The sequence below is a fragment of the Microcebus murinus genome, chromosome 1 (genome assembly GCF_040939455.1).
Source record: "Microcebus murinus isolate Inina chromosome 1, M.murinus_Inina_mat1.0, whole genome shotgun sequence".
NCBI classification, from domain to species: Eukaryota; Metazoa; Chordata; class Mammalia; order Primates; family Cheirogaleidae; genus Microcebus; species Microcebus murinus.
This window is the reverse complement of record NC_134104.1, coordinates 153,571,914-153,588,935: the sequence shown is the minus strand read 5'-3', so window position 1 is coordinate 153,588,935 and position 17,022 is coordinate 153,571,914. Positions and strand designations below refer to the sequence as shown.

The following is a 17,022-nucleotide window of genomic DNA, read 5'->3' as shown; positions in this document are numbered from 1 at the left end:
AACTGTCCACTGGCTGACGAATGGATAAGCAAAACACGGTATATACATACGATGGAATATTAATTCAGCCTTAGAAGGAAAACTCTGACACACACTAAAACATGCATGAAACTTTGGGACATTATGCCAAGTGAAATTAGCCAGTCACAAAAGGACACAAATATGGTAAGATTCCACTTACATGAGCTATCTACAGCAGTCAAATTCTCATAGAGACAGAAAGCAGAATGGTGGCTGCCAGAGGAGGGGAGATGGGGAATTATATTTTAATGGGTACAGAGTTTCGCTTTTGCAAAACGAAAAATTTCTAGAGACTGGTTGTACAACAATGTGAATGTAGTTACATTACTGACCTGTACACTTTAAAATCGTTAAGATGGTCAATTTTATATTATGTATATTTTACAATTAAAAAAAGAGAGAGAGACTATGAGCATAGATAAGAAATAGGGAAAGGGGTGGGGTTATCATGAATGAGATAATGGCTTGCTTCAGATAGGCTGGGTTTAAAGTGCATTTAAACATCCAGGCAGAGAAGGATTTTCCAACTTCAGCACTATTACTGTTTTGGCACAGGTAATTTTGCTGTAGAGGGCTGTCCTGTGCATTGTAGGATGGTTAGAAGCATTCCTGGCCTCTATCTCATAGTTGCCAGTAGCACTCCTCCAGTTGTAGCCACTAAAAATGTCTTCCAACATTGTCATATGTCCTGTGGCTATTCTCACCACTTCTTTTTTTTTTTTAGACAGAGTCTCACTCTGCTGCCCCGGCTACAGTGCCATGGCATCAGCAACCTCAAACTACTGGACTCAAGAGATCATTCTGCCTCAGTCTCTTGAGTAGCTGGGACTACAGGCATGTGCCACCATGCCCAGCTAATTTTTTTTCTATATATTAGTTGGCCAATTAATTTCTTTCTATTTATAGTAGAGACGGGGTCTTGCTCTTCCTCAGGCTGATCTCGAACTCCTGACCTCGAGCGATCCTCCCACCTCGGCCTCCCAGAGTACTAGGATTACAGGTGTGAGCCACCACGCCCGGCCCACTTCTTTTTAACATAGTACTAGAAGTACTAGCAAGTAGCCAGATGCAGTGGCTCATGCCTGTAATCCTAGCACTCTGGGAGGCTGAGGCGAGCGGATTGTTTGAACTCAGGAGTTCGAGACCAGCCTGAGCAAGAGCAAGACGCCATCTCTACTAAAAATAGAAACAAATTAATTGGCCAACTAAAAATATATAGAAAAAATTAGCCAGGCATGGGACTCTAACCCGGGCAACAGAGTTGAGACTCTGTCTCAAAAAAAAACAACAAAAAAGTACTAGCAAGAGTAATCAGATAAGGAAAATAAACAAATAAATAAAAGGCATCCAAATTGGAAAAGAAGTTATCCTTGTTTGTAGGTAACATGATCTTACATATAGAACACCCAAAAGACCCCACAAAAAAACTGTTAGAACAGGGCCAGGCGTGGTGGCTCACGCCTGTAATCCTAGCACTAAGGGAGGCCGAGGCGGGCGGATTGCTCAAGGTCAGGAGTTCGAAACCAGCCTGAGCGAGACCCCGTCTCTACCAAAAATAGAAATAAATTAATTGACCAACTAAAAATATATATACAAAAAATTAGCCGGGCATGGTGGCGCATGCCTGTAGTCCCAGCTACTCGGGAGGCTGAGGCAGTAGGATCGCTGAGCCCCGGAGATTGAGGTTGCTGTGAGCCAGGCTAATGCCACGGCACTCACTCTAGCCTGGGCAACAAAGTGAGACTCTGTCTCAAAAACAAAACAAAACAAAACAAAACTGTTAGAACAGATAAATTCAATAAAGTTGAAGGACACAAAATCAACCCACAAAAATCAGTAGCATTTTTTTTTTGAGACAAAGTCTCGCTTTATTACCCAGGCTAGAGTGAGTCCCATGGCGTCAGCCTAGCTCACAGCAACCTCAAACTCCTGGGCTCAAGCGATCCTCCTGCCTCAGCCTCCCTAGTAGCTGGGACTCCAGGCATGCGCCACCATGCTCGGCTGATTTGTTCTATATATTAGCTGGCCAATTAATTTCTTTCTATTTATAGTAGAAACAGGGTCTCGCTCTTGCTCAGTTTCCAACTCCTGACTTGAGCAATCCACCCGCCTCGGCCTCCCAGAGTGCTAGGATTACAGGTGTGAGCCACCTCGCCCAGCCAGCATTTCTCTTTTTGTTTTTTTCTTTTTTTTTGAGACAGAGTCTCACTTTGTTGCCCAGGCTAGAGTGAGTGCTGTGGCATCAGCCTGGCTCACAGCAACCTCAATCTCCGGGGCTCAGCGATCCTACTGCCTCAGCCTCCCGAGTAGCTGGGACTACAGGCATGAGCCACCATGCCTGGCTAATTTTTTGTATATATATTTTTAGTTGGTCAATTAATTTATTTCTATTTTTGGTAGAGACGGGGTCTCGCTCAGGCTGGTTTCGAACTCCTGACCTTGAGCAATCCACCCGCCTCGGCCTCCCATAGTGCTAGGATTACAGGCGTGAGCCACCACGCCCGGCCAGCATTTCTCTTTATACCAGTAACAATCTATCCAATGAAGAAATTTTTTTAAAAAATCCATTTACAATAGCATCATAAAGAACACTTAGGAATAAATCTAACCAAGGAGGTGAAAGATCTGTACACTGAAAACTATAAAATGCTGATGAAAGAAACTGAAGACGACACAAATGGAAAGATATCCCATCTTCATGAAGAATACTGCTAAAATGGCTACATTTCCTAAAGCAATATATAGATTCAATGCAATCCCCATCTAAATTCCAATGGCATTTTTCAAAGAAATTGAAAAAACAATTCTAAAATTCCTACAGAAAGACAAAAGACCCCAAACAGCCAAAGTAATCTTAAGAAAAAAAAAAAACAACTCAGTGCAGTGGCTCACGCCTGTAATCCTATAAGGCAAGGAGGATTGCCTGAGCCCAGGAATTCAAGACAAACCTGGGCAATAGAAAGACCCCCATCCATCTCTTAAACAAAAAAAAAAGGCAAAAGAGTTGAATAGACATTTTTCCAAAAAAACATGCAAACAGCCAACAGATATATGAAAAGGTACTCAACATAATCAATCATCTGGGAAATGTAAATCAAAACCATAATAATGTATCCCCTCACATTTGTTAGAATGGCTATTATCAAAAAGATAAGCAATGACAAATGTTAGAGAGGGTGTGTAGAAAAGGGACCCCTTGCACACTGCTAGTGGGAATGTAAATTGGTAGTTATTATGGAAAATAGTACAGAGGTTCAAAAAATTAATAATATAACTACAATATAACCCAGCAATATCTCTCCTGGGTATATACCTAAAGGAAATGAAATCAGCACTCACAGAGATATCTGCATTCCCACATTCATCACAGCATTATTCACAACAGCCAAGGTATAGAAACAACCCACATGTCTGTCAATGGATGAATGGATAAAGAAATTGTCATACATATACACAATAGTATACTATTCGGCCTTTAAAAAGGAGGAGATCTCATTATTTGAGACAACATGGATAAACCTGGAAGTCATTATGCTAAGTAAAATAAGCCAGACACAGAAGAAAAATATCATATAATCTCATATGCGGAATCTAAAAAAAAAAGTCAAATACAAGGCCGGGCGCGGTGGCTCACGCCTGTAATCCTAGCTCTCTGGGAGGCCGAGATGGGCGGATTGCTCAAGGTCAGGAGTTCGAAACCAGGCTGAGCAAGAGCGAGACCCTGTCTCTACTATAAATAGAAACAAATTAATTGGCCAACTAATATATATAGAAAAAATTATCTGGGCATGGCGGTGCATGCCTGTAGTCCCAGCTACTTGGGAGGCTGAGGCAGTAGGATCGCTTGAGCCCAGGAGATTGAGGTTGCTGTGAGCTAGGCTGATGCCACAGCACTCACTCTAGCCTGGACAACAAAGTGAGACTCTGTCTCAAAAAAAAAAAAAAAGTCAAATACATAAAAACAGAGTAGAGCTGATGGTTACCAGAGGCAGGAAGGGAAGAGGAATAGGGAGATGGAGGACTAAGTATATATAAAATTACAAATATATATGATGAATAAGTCTGAATATCTCATTTACAACATAAGGATTACAATTAATAATATTGTATTGTATAATGGAAATTTGCTAAGACAGTAGATTTTAGGTGCTCTTACCACACACACAAAAAGATATCTATATAAGGTGATGGATATGTTAATTTGCTTAACTGCAGTATTCATTTTACTGTGTGTGGATAAAAACATCATATTGTACACACTAAATAAAAACAATTTTAAAAAGAATTAAATGTCCCTGGGGGGCAAAATCACCCCTGGTTGAAACCCACTGAGGTAGGGCTACCCGATAGGAGATGGAGATTTTTGAGACATTAAACACAGAATGGTTGAACCTATAAGAGATGATTCCCAGGTAAAGGGGCAGAGAGAGAAAAAAGAGAGATGTTTTATCGAGCCGGAGAGGAAGAGAAGTTCAACAGTAACCTAGAGAGAAAGAAGTAAGAAAAGACCCTGGCAGTGCCAAAGCCACAGAACACTTAAGTAGAATGAGGACTGAGAAAAGGCTGTTAAGTCAGGTAGAGCACTGCTCCAGTCACTTGACAATAACCTGGTGACTGCTGCTGCAGGCCAGGCACTGTGATGAACAAAGGTAACCACAGGCCATAAAGATGGTTTAACACCAGAGTAGAGAAAATGCAAACCACAAGCACAGATTGCTGTCTGCAGTGGATCAGAGCCAAGGGAAGAGATCAGAACTTTTTGAGGCCTACAGAAAAGAATGAGAAGAGGAAGAATTTAAAAATTAAAAGGGTAAGAAAGGAGATGGAGAAAAGATAAAAACAACAGAGAAAAGAGATGGGTAGTATGGGAGCCGAGGATAACAGGAGGGACTTTTCATCTTCAAATGCAGGGAGGAGGCAGGGATAGTAAAAGCCAAGAGACCATGAATGGGAGAGAAGCTGAGGGAATATGTCCTATGGCTTTTTTCTCATCAGAGAAGAGGTGAAGACTTAGGAACCTGAGGAAGATTCAAGGTTGATACAGCCACAAAGGGAGTTACAAGCAGGGATGGAGAGAAGAGTTGACAGGCAATACCAAAGGCCTATCAAATGCTGAGTAACCAGAAACCTGAAAACACCACATGCCCAACCACTGGGAAGTGAGAGAAGCAATGATCACGTTTTCATTACAAGTAAGAGAGAACTGTCTGGCTACAGGGAAAAGAAAAGCAGAAACCAAAATGGAAATATAAACATCATGCTGTATACAGGAAGTTTTTCATAAAGGGGTTCCTTTCGCAAAGGGGTTTTTGAAACCACAGGAAGTAAATAACCATGGTGGCAAAAAATAATAATAAAATAATAAATCTATTTTCACTGGCTGAACAACAAGAAACCAGAAGTGGGGGCTCAGGACAGGAGAGTATGGTTGAACACCACACCCTACCAAGATGTACCTGGCACCAGAAAGACTATCAGAGCAAGGGGCGAGGAGTTTCCCAGGAGGGAGGTATGCACGGTTTTTGCTAGGAAAGGGTCACCTTGAACAGCTGGCAGGCAGCAGCTGCAGCCTGCCGCTCAGCGTCGATCTTCTTGCTGCCATAGCCTTCTACCTCCACACTCTTGGGCCATTTTATGTGCAGGGTGACTTTCTGAGGAAGAGAAGAGAGAATCAGGACCCTTGCCTCTCCAGACTACAAAGTTGCTACAAATCACATGGAGCATCGACAGCAGGACTGTGGACCTCACAGCAGCAATGTGCTAGGCTCAAAGTTGAGAGTGCAGGACAGAAGCCCCAAGCCCATCATTAACTCCTTATAAAGCTCTAACACTCTCACTTTCAATTTATTCATTCCACCTCGAGTTGCTTTGCTTCTTCAAGGTGCCATGTCATGTCCTAGCCAGAGACCAAGACCCACTGCATGCTTCTGTGAGTCCCGGGATCTGTAAGACTCTAGGAATAGAAATTATCATCATCAACTCTAATCCTCTGCAGTCCTAGTTCCTTAACAGGAGACCAAAATCAGGAATTAGTGTACGAGTCTGTCTCAGACAAGATGAGAACTCCTCATGTCATCTGCCCTGTGTTCCCTAAACCAGGCATGTGTTTCTGGCTCTTCTTCAAACATAGCTTTGCTCTGAGAGTCTCTGCTGTTTTAATTCAGAAAACCCATTCTATAGCCTCCTTCACAATAAAGAAAGAAAAGGGCAGCCAGTATCCTCTGAGCCAGACCAATGTTTCTCCTTGCTATCAGCAGAGTTACCTTTTTCTTCGGTCCGTTGGTGTGCACGTAGACTAGTTTGTCTTTTGCGTGTGAGATACCGAGGGCTCTTCCAATCACACTGTTGAGAAGGTTTTTGGGCTGTGGGAACTCTTTTAATAGGTCCCTAGAAGCTAAGAAAATAAGAACAAAAACATTACAGTTGTTCTTTTTCTTTTAAAAACTCCATGAGGTGTGTATCAAGGCAACCCTGGGCTGGATTCTGAGGATGTTAGCTCATGATCCCAAACCACCCAGGAGCATCTTAGAAAAGGAGAGAGGAATGGCTTTATAGTTTACAGGAGAGAGTGAGACCAGAGCCACGTGCACGACCATCTCCTGAAGGAGAAGGGACAATGACCCACACACCACAGAAGGGAACCAGCCAGCATCCTCTTCCCCACCCAAGATCATGATAAAATACATCAGTCACAGAAGCCTGGATGGTCAATAAACCCCCCTACTCTGATGTCTGAAAGAAGACACTAAACAAAAAAAACAAAACAATAATTCACCACACACACAAACTGGAGATCGAGACAATGCAAGGCCCTTCTTAAAGACACACTAAAGGGAGGACTGGCCCCATGTAGCTCGGTTATAAGATCCAGAGTCTGAATACCAGGGCGTAGCGCTTAACTGTACCTAAGCACTCTGCAGAAGGCCTCCATAGAGCCAGACTATGTATAGGGAATTATTAAAGACCTCTAGAGCTGAGACATATGTATGAGCTATTCCTCCATCAAGTTTTCTGGAGTCAAGGAGAGAAAGGATGTATCACGTACAATGACAGGTATCTCACTTCTTTCTTTGTATCAATCTCAGAGCACAAATGGGTGAGATAACCACCTAAAGGCAGCTTGAGCTAGACACAGGGATTGGCAAGGCCATCAAGAGGCCTGCAAGATACAAAATGAAGGGCCCTAAAACACCAGAGTGGCCCTTCAAGAGACACAGGGCCAAAGACCTGTGGAGGAGATAAGTGGCCCTTTCATTCTCCACCCCCAGTCTCTGGCAGCTCCAAAGTAGAACCTCTATACACGTACATGTGTATCTGTGTGCATCATAATCACCTGAGAAGCTTTTTCACAGCACTGAACATCCTGTTCCCTATAGGGCACCTGAGAATGGCAGCGATGCTGGGGAAAGCTCCATATTTTGAAAAAGCTCCTCCAGTTCTGATGTAACCCCGCTGCCTGGTTTGAGACTGTGTTTCCTTAGGTCACACTCCTATGTCAACTGGAAAGGATGGAGGATGCCCGGTACTGCCGCCCTCTAAGTGATCATTTGTAAAGCAACTAAGAATCAACCAGTTAGAAACGAGTATCTAAGGAGACTCAAGGGGGGTTGACGCCACACAAGAACCCAACTTTAATGAGCCTACTTAGACCTGCAGGGATAACAACAGATATGCACTGAGACTCCCTTCATTTCTATAAGGTAGGTGAAGGCTGGCTCTCTCTATCCATCTTTGATGGGTAGGGATGCTCTCACCAGTTTCATTCTCTGCACTACTCAGGAAGCACAAAACTAGAGTCCACCAGAGAAGTCATTCTGTCTCTATTTGAGATCCAGAGGTCCCAGGCATGTTTGGGGCTATTTCCCACACTGATGAGGGTGTGCTCAACCTTGATGCTCTAACACTTGTCCACGAATCTGGCAGGAGATGCACTTTTACCCGTTTTTCCCACTCCTTCGAGGTCCCGCATCCCTCACCTACTCTTGCCCGGTGCAGGCACTCTGGGGGTCCCCATTAGGGCCTGTGCCACGCTGAGCTTTATAAACGGCAGGGCCGGGGCCCGCCAGCGGATGGCAATCTCGGCCAATACCGGAGAGAGGACCCCAGCCCGCCACGGTCGATCCCCGTCTGCGCCCATAACTCTGCCATTCCCAGGAGTCAAGGGCGTAGAGGCCCGTCCGCCTCCGCCCTCACCGTTCACCATGCTTCCGTCGCCTTCCCCGGGCCTGCCGGGGGCCATCCCCGAGTCGGCCTCGGCGGCCCCTTTGGTGTGGTCGGGGCAGGCGCAGCCTGACGAGAGGCCGCGCGAGCGTCCCTGTCGCCCAGCAGCGCGGGGACCTAGTGGCCGCAGGCGCGGAGAGACGCCGGCAGCCAGCACCATGAGCCTCCTGACGGCCGCCATCTCGCTCCCACCGACCCCCGCGGCCTCAAAGCGCCGCAAGACCCGACGAGAAGAGCGGGAGAGGCGGATCCGAGCGCCGCGCGCCCCCTGCCGGCTGGAGGACCCTGGGGGCTTGGACCCTGCTGAAATCGCTGCCCAGTGTATCCAAACCCTTGTACTAGTCATCCGGATCTGAGGAAAGACGGAATGGGGTTTTGAGGGGAGAAATGGTGCTAGGTCTTAGCTCAATATCTATCTAAGGAAATGAACCTAGTTCCCGCTAGGTCCTACCAATTGTTCATAAATACCTCTCACATGCCTCTAGCAAATTTGCATCCCAATCTTATTTAATGGCTTACAAATTAAACCTGGTGAAGAACCTGGAGCCAGGACAGAGAAAACCTCTTAAATGTAAGCTGACCAGATTTAATCGCCAGGACTGCAGTGGAAGGTGAAAACATCCAACTTTGGACACTGTGCCAAGAACTGTGTTGGTCCAGCAGTGAAAATGCTGTTCCTACTTGTTTGAAAGCCAGATGGAGCTGGGCACGGTGGCCCACACCTGTAATTCCAGCTACTCGGTAGGCCCAGGTGGGAGGATCACTTAAGACCAGGAGTTCAAGACCAGCCTGGGCAACGTGGCAAAACCCTATCTCAAAAAAAAAAAAAAAAAAAAAAAAGCCAGTTAGAATTCCATTTCCAAACTACTATGCCTGGATCTTTGCCAGGCTCAGTCCTCTTCTGCCTATTATGACCTTGAGGAAGAGGGTTCTGGGTCAGCTGGAAATCAGAATGACTCTGCATGTTGTGGGCAGTGACAGTGCAGAGCAAGGAGCCTCAAGGTCTCAGTGTCTTGAAAGAAGACCTTGGTCAGAAGTTGGCAGTGCAGCTGGGGGTAAACTGGGAGGAAGGGATATGTTTGTTTTACAATTCTAGATCTGACTACAATCATTTCCTGGAGGGCTTACTGAGACACATTGCTGGGCTGGGCACAATGGTTCAGGCCTGTAATCCTAGCACTTTAGGAGGATCGCTTGTGGCCAAAAGTTCGACATCAGCCTGAGCAATATGGCGAGATCCTGTCTCTACAAAAAATAGAAAGATTAGCCAAGTATGGGGGTGCGCACCTGTAGTCCCAGCTATTCAGAAGAATCGCTTCAGCCCAGGAGTTCGAGGTTTGCAGTGAGCTATGATGGCGCCACTGCACTCTACCCCAGACAACAGACCGAGACCCTGTCTCAAAAAAAAAAAAAAAAAAAAAAAAACAATTGCTGGGACCCACCGTCAGTTTTTCGTTTATTAGGTCTGGCATGGGGCCTGAGAATCTGTATGTGTTTTAACACATTCCCAGGGAGTATACACATTCAGGGAAACCTGAATATATGCTCCCAGGTAGGGGAGTGGGGGACAAGTTCCCAAGTGATGCTGAGGTTGCTGGTCTGGGACCACATTCTAAGAACTGCTGGCTTATGGAAAGAACATGGGATTTGAGTCCTAATATTTGGGCTTAGTCTCAACTCTACCACCTGCCAGCTGAGAACCTTGGGCAATTTCATCAACTGGGAAAATTAGGACAAACTTGCTCTATTCATTTTGTACAGCTGTTAGGATCAAATGGGAATATTTAGAAAAAGGCCCTGCAAAGTGCTTTGTTAGAAAAGCCCCTGCCCTCCGAGATCTGAGGCAATGGAGGACAAGTCCCTTGGAGACAGACCTGGGCAGGGTGGTAAGGCTTCAACTCTAGCTCCTCCATTTACTCTTCAGAAGGTTTTTACCAGAAAAGGGGCAAAACGGAAAGGTGGTTTTGGCAGCAAACGTCTGACACAGCAATTGCCACCAGGGGACACCATCCGTATTAAACACTCCTAGCCAGAGCATCCATATTGGGGGTGGAGAACATGACTCTCTAAGGGCTTTGCATTTGGCCAGGTAGCACTTTTTTTTTTTTTTTTTTTTTTTTTTTGAGACAGAGTCTCGCTCTGTTGCCCCAGCTAGAGTACTGTGGCATCAGCCTAGCTCACAGCAACCTCAAACTCCTGGGCTCAAGCAACCCTTCTGCCTCAGCCTCCCGAGTAGCTGGGACTACAGGCATGTGCCACCATGCCCAGCCAATTTTTCTATTTTGGGCAGAGACGGTATCTCACTCTTGCTCAGGCTAGTTTCAAACTCCTGACCTTGAGCGATCTGCCTGCCTTGGCCTCCCAGAGTGCTAGGATTACAGGCGTGAACCACCGCACCCGGCCCAGGTAGCACATTAATTTGCCAAAACCATCACTATCCACCCAGCTTCAGGAGTAGTTTTTAAGGATTGTTAGCAACCCAAATGCCTCAAAAAAAAAAAAAAAAATCCAGAAGCTTACCAGGCCTGGTAGTGGCAGCAATTGATGAGGAAAACCTTTGAAACTGTGGTGTCTGAAAGCTAAGGAGACAACACCCAAGAAAGACCACACCTGGAAAGCAGGACCTGAGCCCTCAAGACACTATAGGAAGCCCTCAGTATAGCACTCTACTCTGAAAACCACTTGGCATAAGGTTGAAATGCTATGATTTCCAGGATTTGCTTCTAAAGGGGCCAAAGTGAAGAGATACATACAAAGCTAAATTGGCCATGACTTCTTAATTGTTCAAGCTGGGTGACAGGTACATGGGGATTCATTATACTATTTTCTCTGTTTTAGAAAATGTATTTCAAAGAGATGTTTGAAATTTTATGTAAAAAACATCAAGTGATTAGGCTCAACTGTAGGCTAAAATTAAAAAAAAAAAAAAAACAGGCTGGGCATGGGGGCTCACACCTGTAATCCTAGCACTCTGGGAGGCCGAGGCGGGCGGATTGCTCAAGGTCAGGAGTTTGAAACCAGCCTGAGCAAGATCGAGACCCTGTTTCTACTATAAATAGAAAGAAATTAATTGGCCTATATATATATGTATATATATACATATATACATATATATAAAAAATTAGCCGGGCATGGTGGTGCCTGCCTATAGTCGCAGCTACTTGGGAGACTGAGGCAGGAGGATTGCTTGAGCCTAGGAGTTTGAGGTTGCTGTGAGCTAGGCTGACGCCACAGCACTCACTCTAGCCTGGGCAACAAAGTGAGACTCTGTCTCAAATAATAATAATAATAATAAAATTAAAATTAAAAAAAAAAAAAACCAAGTGATGCCAACCAGTTAGTTGGTTCTTAGGGAGCTCTCTGTTTCCTTTTCCTATTTCATTTACTTCAACTGGGTTCTAACAGCTAGAGTCCCCTGAGGAAATATTTCACCTCCACAAACCTCACTGACTCTTGTAAAATGAAGGTAACTCTTTACACCAGCACTTGGAACCTTTTAGTCTAGAACAGGAGTTGGCAAACTATAGCCTACAGACCAAATCCAGCCAACTGCCTGTTGTTATAAAGTTTTATTGGAACGTAGCCATGCTCATTTGTTTATTATGTTATTTTATTATGATATGTTAGTTATTATCTATGACTACTTTCAAGTTATAATGGCAGAGTAAAAAACTGCAACAGAAAGCATTTGGCCCTCACAGCCTAAAATATTTACTATCTGACCCTTATAAAAAAAGTTTGCCAAGCCCTGCTCTAAAGGACCCTAAAGAAAGTTTCAGAGGCTCCGACATGCCCCTCTTCCTTTCCACCAACATTAAGCCTTCTCTTCCATGTTCTTGGATGAAAGTCGATTCCTTTGCCTGTGAAAAAGGAGGGAAGTTCTGAAAAAACAAAGGGTTTACTGGCTCTGAGATATCTCTCTGACCACTTCTGGATCAGGCATGACATCTGGTACTAAATATGCTAAACAACTATATCTGGTAGGATGGAATTAAGGTGTAAAGAACTGCTGAATACAGAGGAGGAGATTTTAGGAACCCAAACTTTGGAGACCCCAGGAAAAGGCAACGGGAGAAAGCCTAAGATAGTTCAGGCTTTGGGGCATACCAGAGAATTTCTGGAGGGAAAATGGAAGGGACCACCAACACCTGAACCAACTGGGGATCTCAACCAACATTCTGGCAACTTAATCATAGTTAGATATTTTACAGATGTTCAAAATGGCAAGAAAGGATGGTAAGAGAAGCTACAGGGGCCGGGAGGGCACCCTGACCACTCTACCAGGTCACCTGTCAAAGCTTTCTCTTCCACCTATGTAAAGCCTCAGGTCCCTTATAAACCACCATATCAAGAAGGGGGGACATATTTTTATGAGGGAATAGGCGGAAAAGATCGGTTTTGTGATCCTCTAGATCCTGCCAGAGGGAAGTGTTATCCCATGTTGCTTTCTAGCACCTTGTGTCTTAAATCTGGGTGAGTGGGGAAGGTTCACAGAGGACACTTAGGGGTGAGTTTCTTGATTTATTCACCATTTACCTTGGAAGGAGGTCTCAGTAAGAGGCTGGCAGGAGAGTGTGGGGTAAGCAGGTGGGAAAGGAGGTGATTTTTTTTTCAATTCCAAATCTGACTCTGATGAGCCCTGTGATTGACACAAGTGGCCACTATTTTCTGAGCAGTTTTCCTTATTTGAACACCAGAGAGACTGTTTCTGCCACACACACCTCCCTGTATGGACAGAAGCACCAGTAAAGCCTAGGGAATAGAAAGCGTGGCAGAAAGACCTAATAGTAATATGAGGGCTAAGAGGTCTGTTGCTTCTGGCTGAGAGAAAGAGAGAGAGAGAAAGCAAAGATGCACACACCCATGGATGCCTTCTGGAGGTGCAGCTGTGAGAGACAATCAGGCTCAGGGGTCTGTGCTGCTCCAGGAGAGAGAGCGTGGCACCTGTGGGACTGTCCCAAAGGGGCAACTGCCCATCCCATGATCAGCATTCTCCTCTGCATGTGCTCAAGGAGGCACTGCCTACCCGACTGCCTGGTTAACCCCAACTAACCATCTTCAAGCTTAGCCACAGCACATCTGACACTCTCAGAGCCACTCACCTGCCATGTTGGAAATGTTAACGTTCAGCCTTTTCGAGTTACAGGGCATTTTAAGAAAGAAAAAAAAAAGGGCAATCAACTCTTGTTTTGGTAACGGTAGGGGGGTGGCATTTCTTTAAAACCTAAGTCAAATGGTCAGAGGGGCTGGAAGTACTTATTTCTATACCGTTGTCAGTAGTCAGAGCCACTGCAGCAGGAGGGCGGTGCTCGTGGAAACTGCCTGGGAACATGGCAGCAGCATGTGCCACAGAAACTGAGCTGCTCTGTGCTCCCTGTGCCCCTCTTGAGCGTTTGACCTTCAAAGCACTTTACAGTCTAGAGAAGACATGCTGTCTCCAGATGACGCAAAAATTCTATGACCTAAAATAGTGCTCTTTCTGCTAGGCAGAGGGGTAATAAGAGGTAGCCTATGGAGCAGAGAAGAGCAGCTAGCAGGTCAAAAAGGCCACCAGGAGCACTAGCCTTCGCAGACCTGGAAAAGATCTAAGTCTGAGGGAGGACAGGACACACTCCTGTGCAGAGATGTTTCCCTGGGTCCTATTACTGGCCCTGTCCCTGTGTACCAGTGGGACCTGAGGCAAGCTGTCACTTATCTGGGTGCTCTAACATTCTCCACAATCAATGGGACAGCCCACCTTGCCAAATGGACTGAGAGGCACATTTTGATGTCAGTAAAGTGCTTTGAGGTGCAGGAAGGGAGACAGGGAAGTGATCTGCTGCGTATCCCCAAAGCCTCCAAGATGGAGAACAGTGGGCTGAGTTAGGGCTCTCTGTTCTGGCCCTGCTACAAGCACCTTGCTCTCTGAGCTAGCTGAGCCAGGGACTTTCTAGAAGCCTGGAAGACCCAAGCCCTGCAGATTCGCCATGTTGGTGCTGAACACCCAGACTAAGCCTAGGCTTTATTCCACGCCATACACGGAGGCCCAGGAGGACTGTAGGGACCAAGCCATGTGATGAAGGATCATGAAAAAACCCAGACCTTTCCAAGTACTGTCTCCCTCAGGGCTCCAAGAGCTCTGCTAACCCCACCCCTCCCCACTCACTTTCCAGAGGCCCATGGCCCTGGCACCAGGGTTCCCACTGCCGCCCGCCTCCCCAGACCCTGGACCAAGCTGTTGCGAGAGGCATGGTTCCTCCCTTACCTCGAGAGATGGTCCCTCCAGGGGCAGGGTTGACACACATGGGTGGAAGGCGGGGTGGGGGAAGTTTGCACTGACGCTGCCTGTGCTGGGCCCGATCTGGGGAAAGAGACAGGGCATCAGGGCAACATGTTCTCACCCCTCACAGTAACAGACTCCTGAAATGACACACCCAAGAGCATCTGTGAGCTCTGGGCAGCAGGGCTGCTGGACAGCACTGGGAATCAGTCTCAGGTTCTGAAGAACAATGTTAACAATGCCACACAGGAAGAAAGCAATTGTCTTACACAGATGTTAATACATGATAGCCTTATATAGAGCCCTTCCTGGCTTTCAGACAAGTCCTCAACTCTTCCTATTCCCTTAGCTACCCTCTATAAGCTTAACACTCATCTTATATATTTCTCTATAGTCAAGTTGTAAGGATGAGACAGGACAGCAGTTAAAAACTGAATGCCACAGTACCAGGTAGACCATAGGATCATCTATCTTCCACTTAAGGTAGCTAAGCATTTACTATGGGCACCTCAGCCAGCAAACCTCAAATTACTCTTTCCCTCTAACAACTGGGCAAAGACAGCAACTCATTGACTGTTGGAGTCCAGCTTGGGAGCTAAAACCAGATCCACACCTACCAGCCTTCTCCCTCTTTCTAAAAGTGAATAACCTGCCATTCCAAATATTTCCATTCATTTGGAGACTAAATGCTACCTATCAGTGACCTACAAAATATATTTTTAACACATTGACTGCCACACTCGAAAAAAAATTTTTTCCTTAGGGCCACAATGTTTTATTACGAAAATAGAATAAAAACTTTGAAAACAAAATGATCCTTTCTAACTTATAGCAAATTATGTTATTTTTTATTGTTTTCTGTGTGGGAGTTATATGCAACTTGAAATAGAGTTCTTGAGGCTTCCAAGGTGAAGAGAAATGTGAGTTACATATGCTTCATGAGGCCCAGGGCTCAAAACTAGTGTGACTTAAATACAACTCACTTGGCAGTTAATGTGTTAACAAGTCCCCAAAACTTGAGGTATATTAATTAAAATTAAAGCATTCACTGAGTCTTCCATGGGAAGGTGAAAATGCATGGGTAAGGAAGGCTTACAGTCTTTTTTTTGAGACAGAGTCTCACTTTGTTGTCCAGGCTAGAGTGAGTGCCATGGCATCAGCCTAGCTCACAGCAACCTCAAACTCCTGGGCTCAAGTGATCCTCCTGCCTCAGCCTCCCAAGTAGCTGGGACTACAGGCATGCACCACCATGCCCGGCCAGTTTCTTCTATGTATATTAGTTGGCCAATTAATTTCTTTCTATTTATAGTAGAGACGGGGTCTCACTCTTGCTCAGGCTGGTTTTGAACTCTTGACCTCGAGCAATCCGCCCGCCTCGGCCTCCCAGAGAGCTAGGATTACAGGCGTGAGCCACTGCGCCCAGCCACTTACAGTCTTTTAAACCACCTAAATGTTGATAATATCAGAGAATCACTAGTCTGGGAGAAAAGGTGCATGGGGCTCTTTGCTCTCTTTGTACCACTGGTTTCAGTATAAGAAATGAGAGAGGAGAGGAGTACCAAGAAACAGCCACACTTACTTGACAATTGAGAAACCGCCTGTTTTGCTACAAAAATGCCGGTTCCTATAATGCAAATTAGCTCATATACAATTGGTACATAGGGGAATGATATCAGTAAAACATAAGAACTTTTGTTTCAAAAAATTCTGAAGGCAAGAGAGCTACAAAAGCAGGGGCAGAATTATAATCTTCAGCAGGAAAAGAAAAAGCTCTTTCAGCTATGTATTTTTTTAATTAAAACTCTCTATACAGAATCAAGGTGGTAGATACATGGGTATTTATAATTTCTTTATGAAAGTTTTCATAAGAAAATGTGGAAAAAAATGTTGGGGAGAAAAAGCAAGCACCTGCACTCAGACCCTTCTCCCCCACACTCCCAGCTGCACACACTCCTTTACCCTGCTGGCTCAGAGCTTCCCCTCCACCTGCATTGCAGCAACTGCCAGCTCTGTTCTCATTAGAATGCTCATTACACATTTTTAGCATCATACTTAGCTGCCTGCCTAGGGGGTCCAAAGCATCTTCTCAGACTCCAATTATTGTTTTGTCATATTCTGGTCATAAAGTTGTAGTTGCATTGCCCTAATTTTTCCCAGAAGACCTCTTACATTAACAATACCATAGATGTGTGATTTTACAGAAAACATACATAGTGTTACAGCAGAAGTACTTGTAGGATCTTCTAGAACTAAGTGGCTTGAATCAATATTTATTTTGGGCCTGTCGCAGTGGCTCACACCTGTAATCCTAGCACTCTGGGAGGCCAAAGCAGGAGGATCGATCAAGGTCAGGAGTTCAAAACCAGCAAGAGCAAGACCCCGTCTCTACTAAAAATAGAAAGAAATTAATTGGCCAACTAATATATATACAAAAAATTAGCCGGGCATGGTGGCGCATGCCTGTAGTCCCAGATACTCAGGAGGCTGAGGCAGCAGGATTGCTTAAGCCCAGGAGTTTGAGG

At 45.2% G+C, this 17,022-nt stretch overlaps 1 protein-coding gene across 7 annotated transcripts in view; it reads right to left on the bottom strand.

Moving 5' to 3' along the window:
* DHX30 (DExH-box helicase 30) overlaps window positions 1–17,022 on the bottom strand; it is a 40,356-nt gene that overhangs the window by 12,684 nt on the left and 10,650 nt on the right. For 4 of the 7 annotated variants that reach the window (XM_076007290.1, XM_076007284.1, XM_012771131.3 and 1 more), the window contains 3 exons: window positions 14,486–14,581; window positions 6,285–6,415; window positions 5,562–5,672 (listed from right to left, as the gene is read on the bottom strand). In XM_076007290.1, coding sequence (XP_075863405.1) covers window positions 5,562–5,672; window positions 6,285–6,415; window positions 14,486–14,581 — 338 coding nt within the window. Of the gene's footprint in view, window positions 1–5,561; window positions 5,673–6,284; window positions 6,416–8,214; window positions 9,052–13,343; window positions 13,373–14,485; window positions 14,582–17,022 lie in introns of those variants that run through there. The other 3 variants (XM_076007294.1, XM_012771130.2, XM_012771132.3) reach the window with 3 other exon arrangements.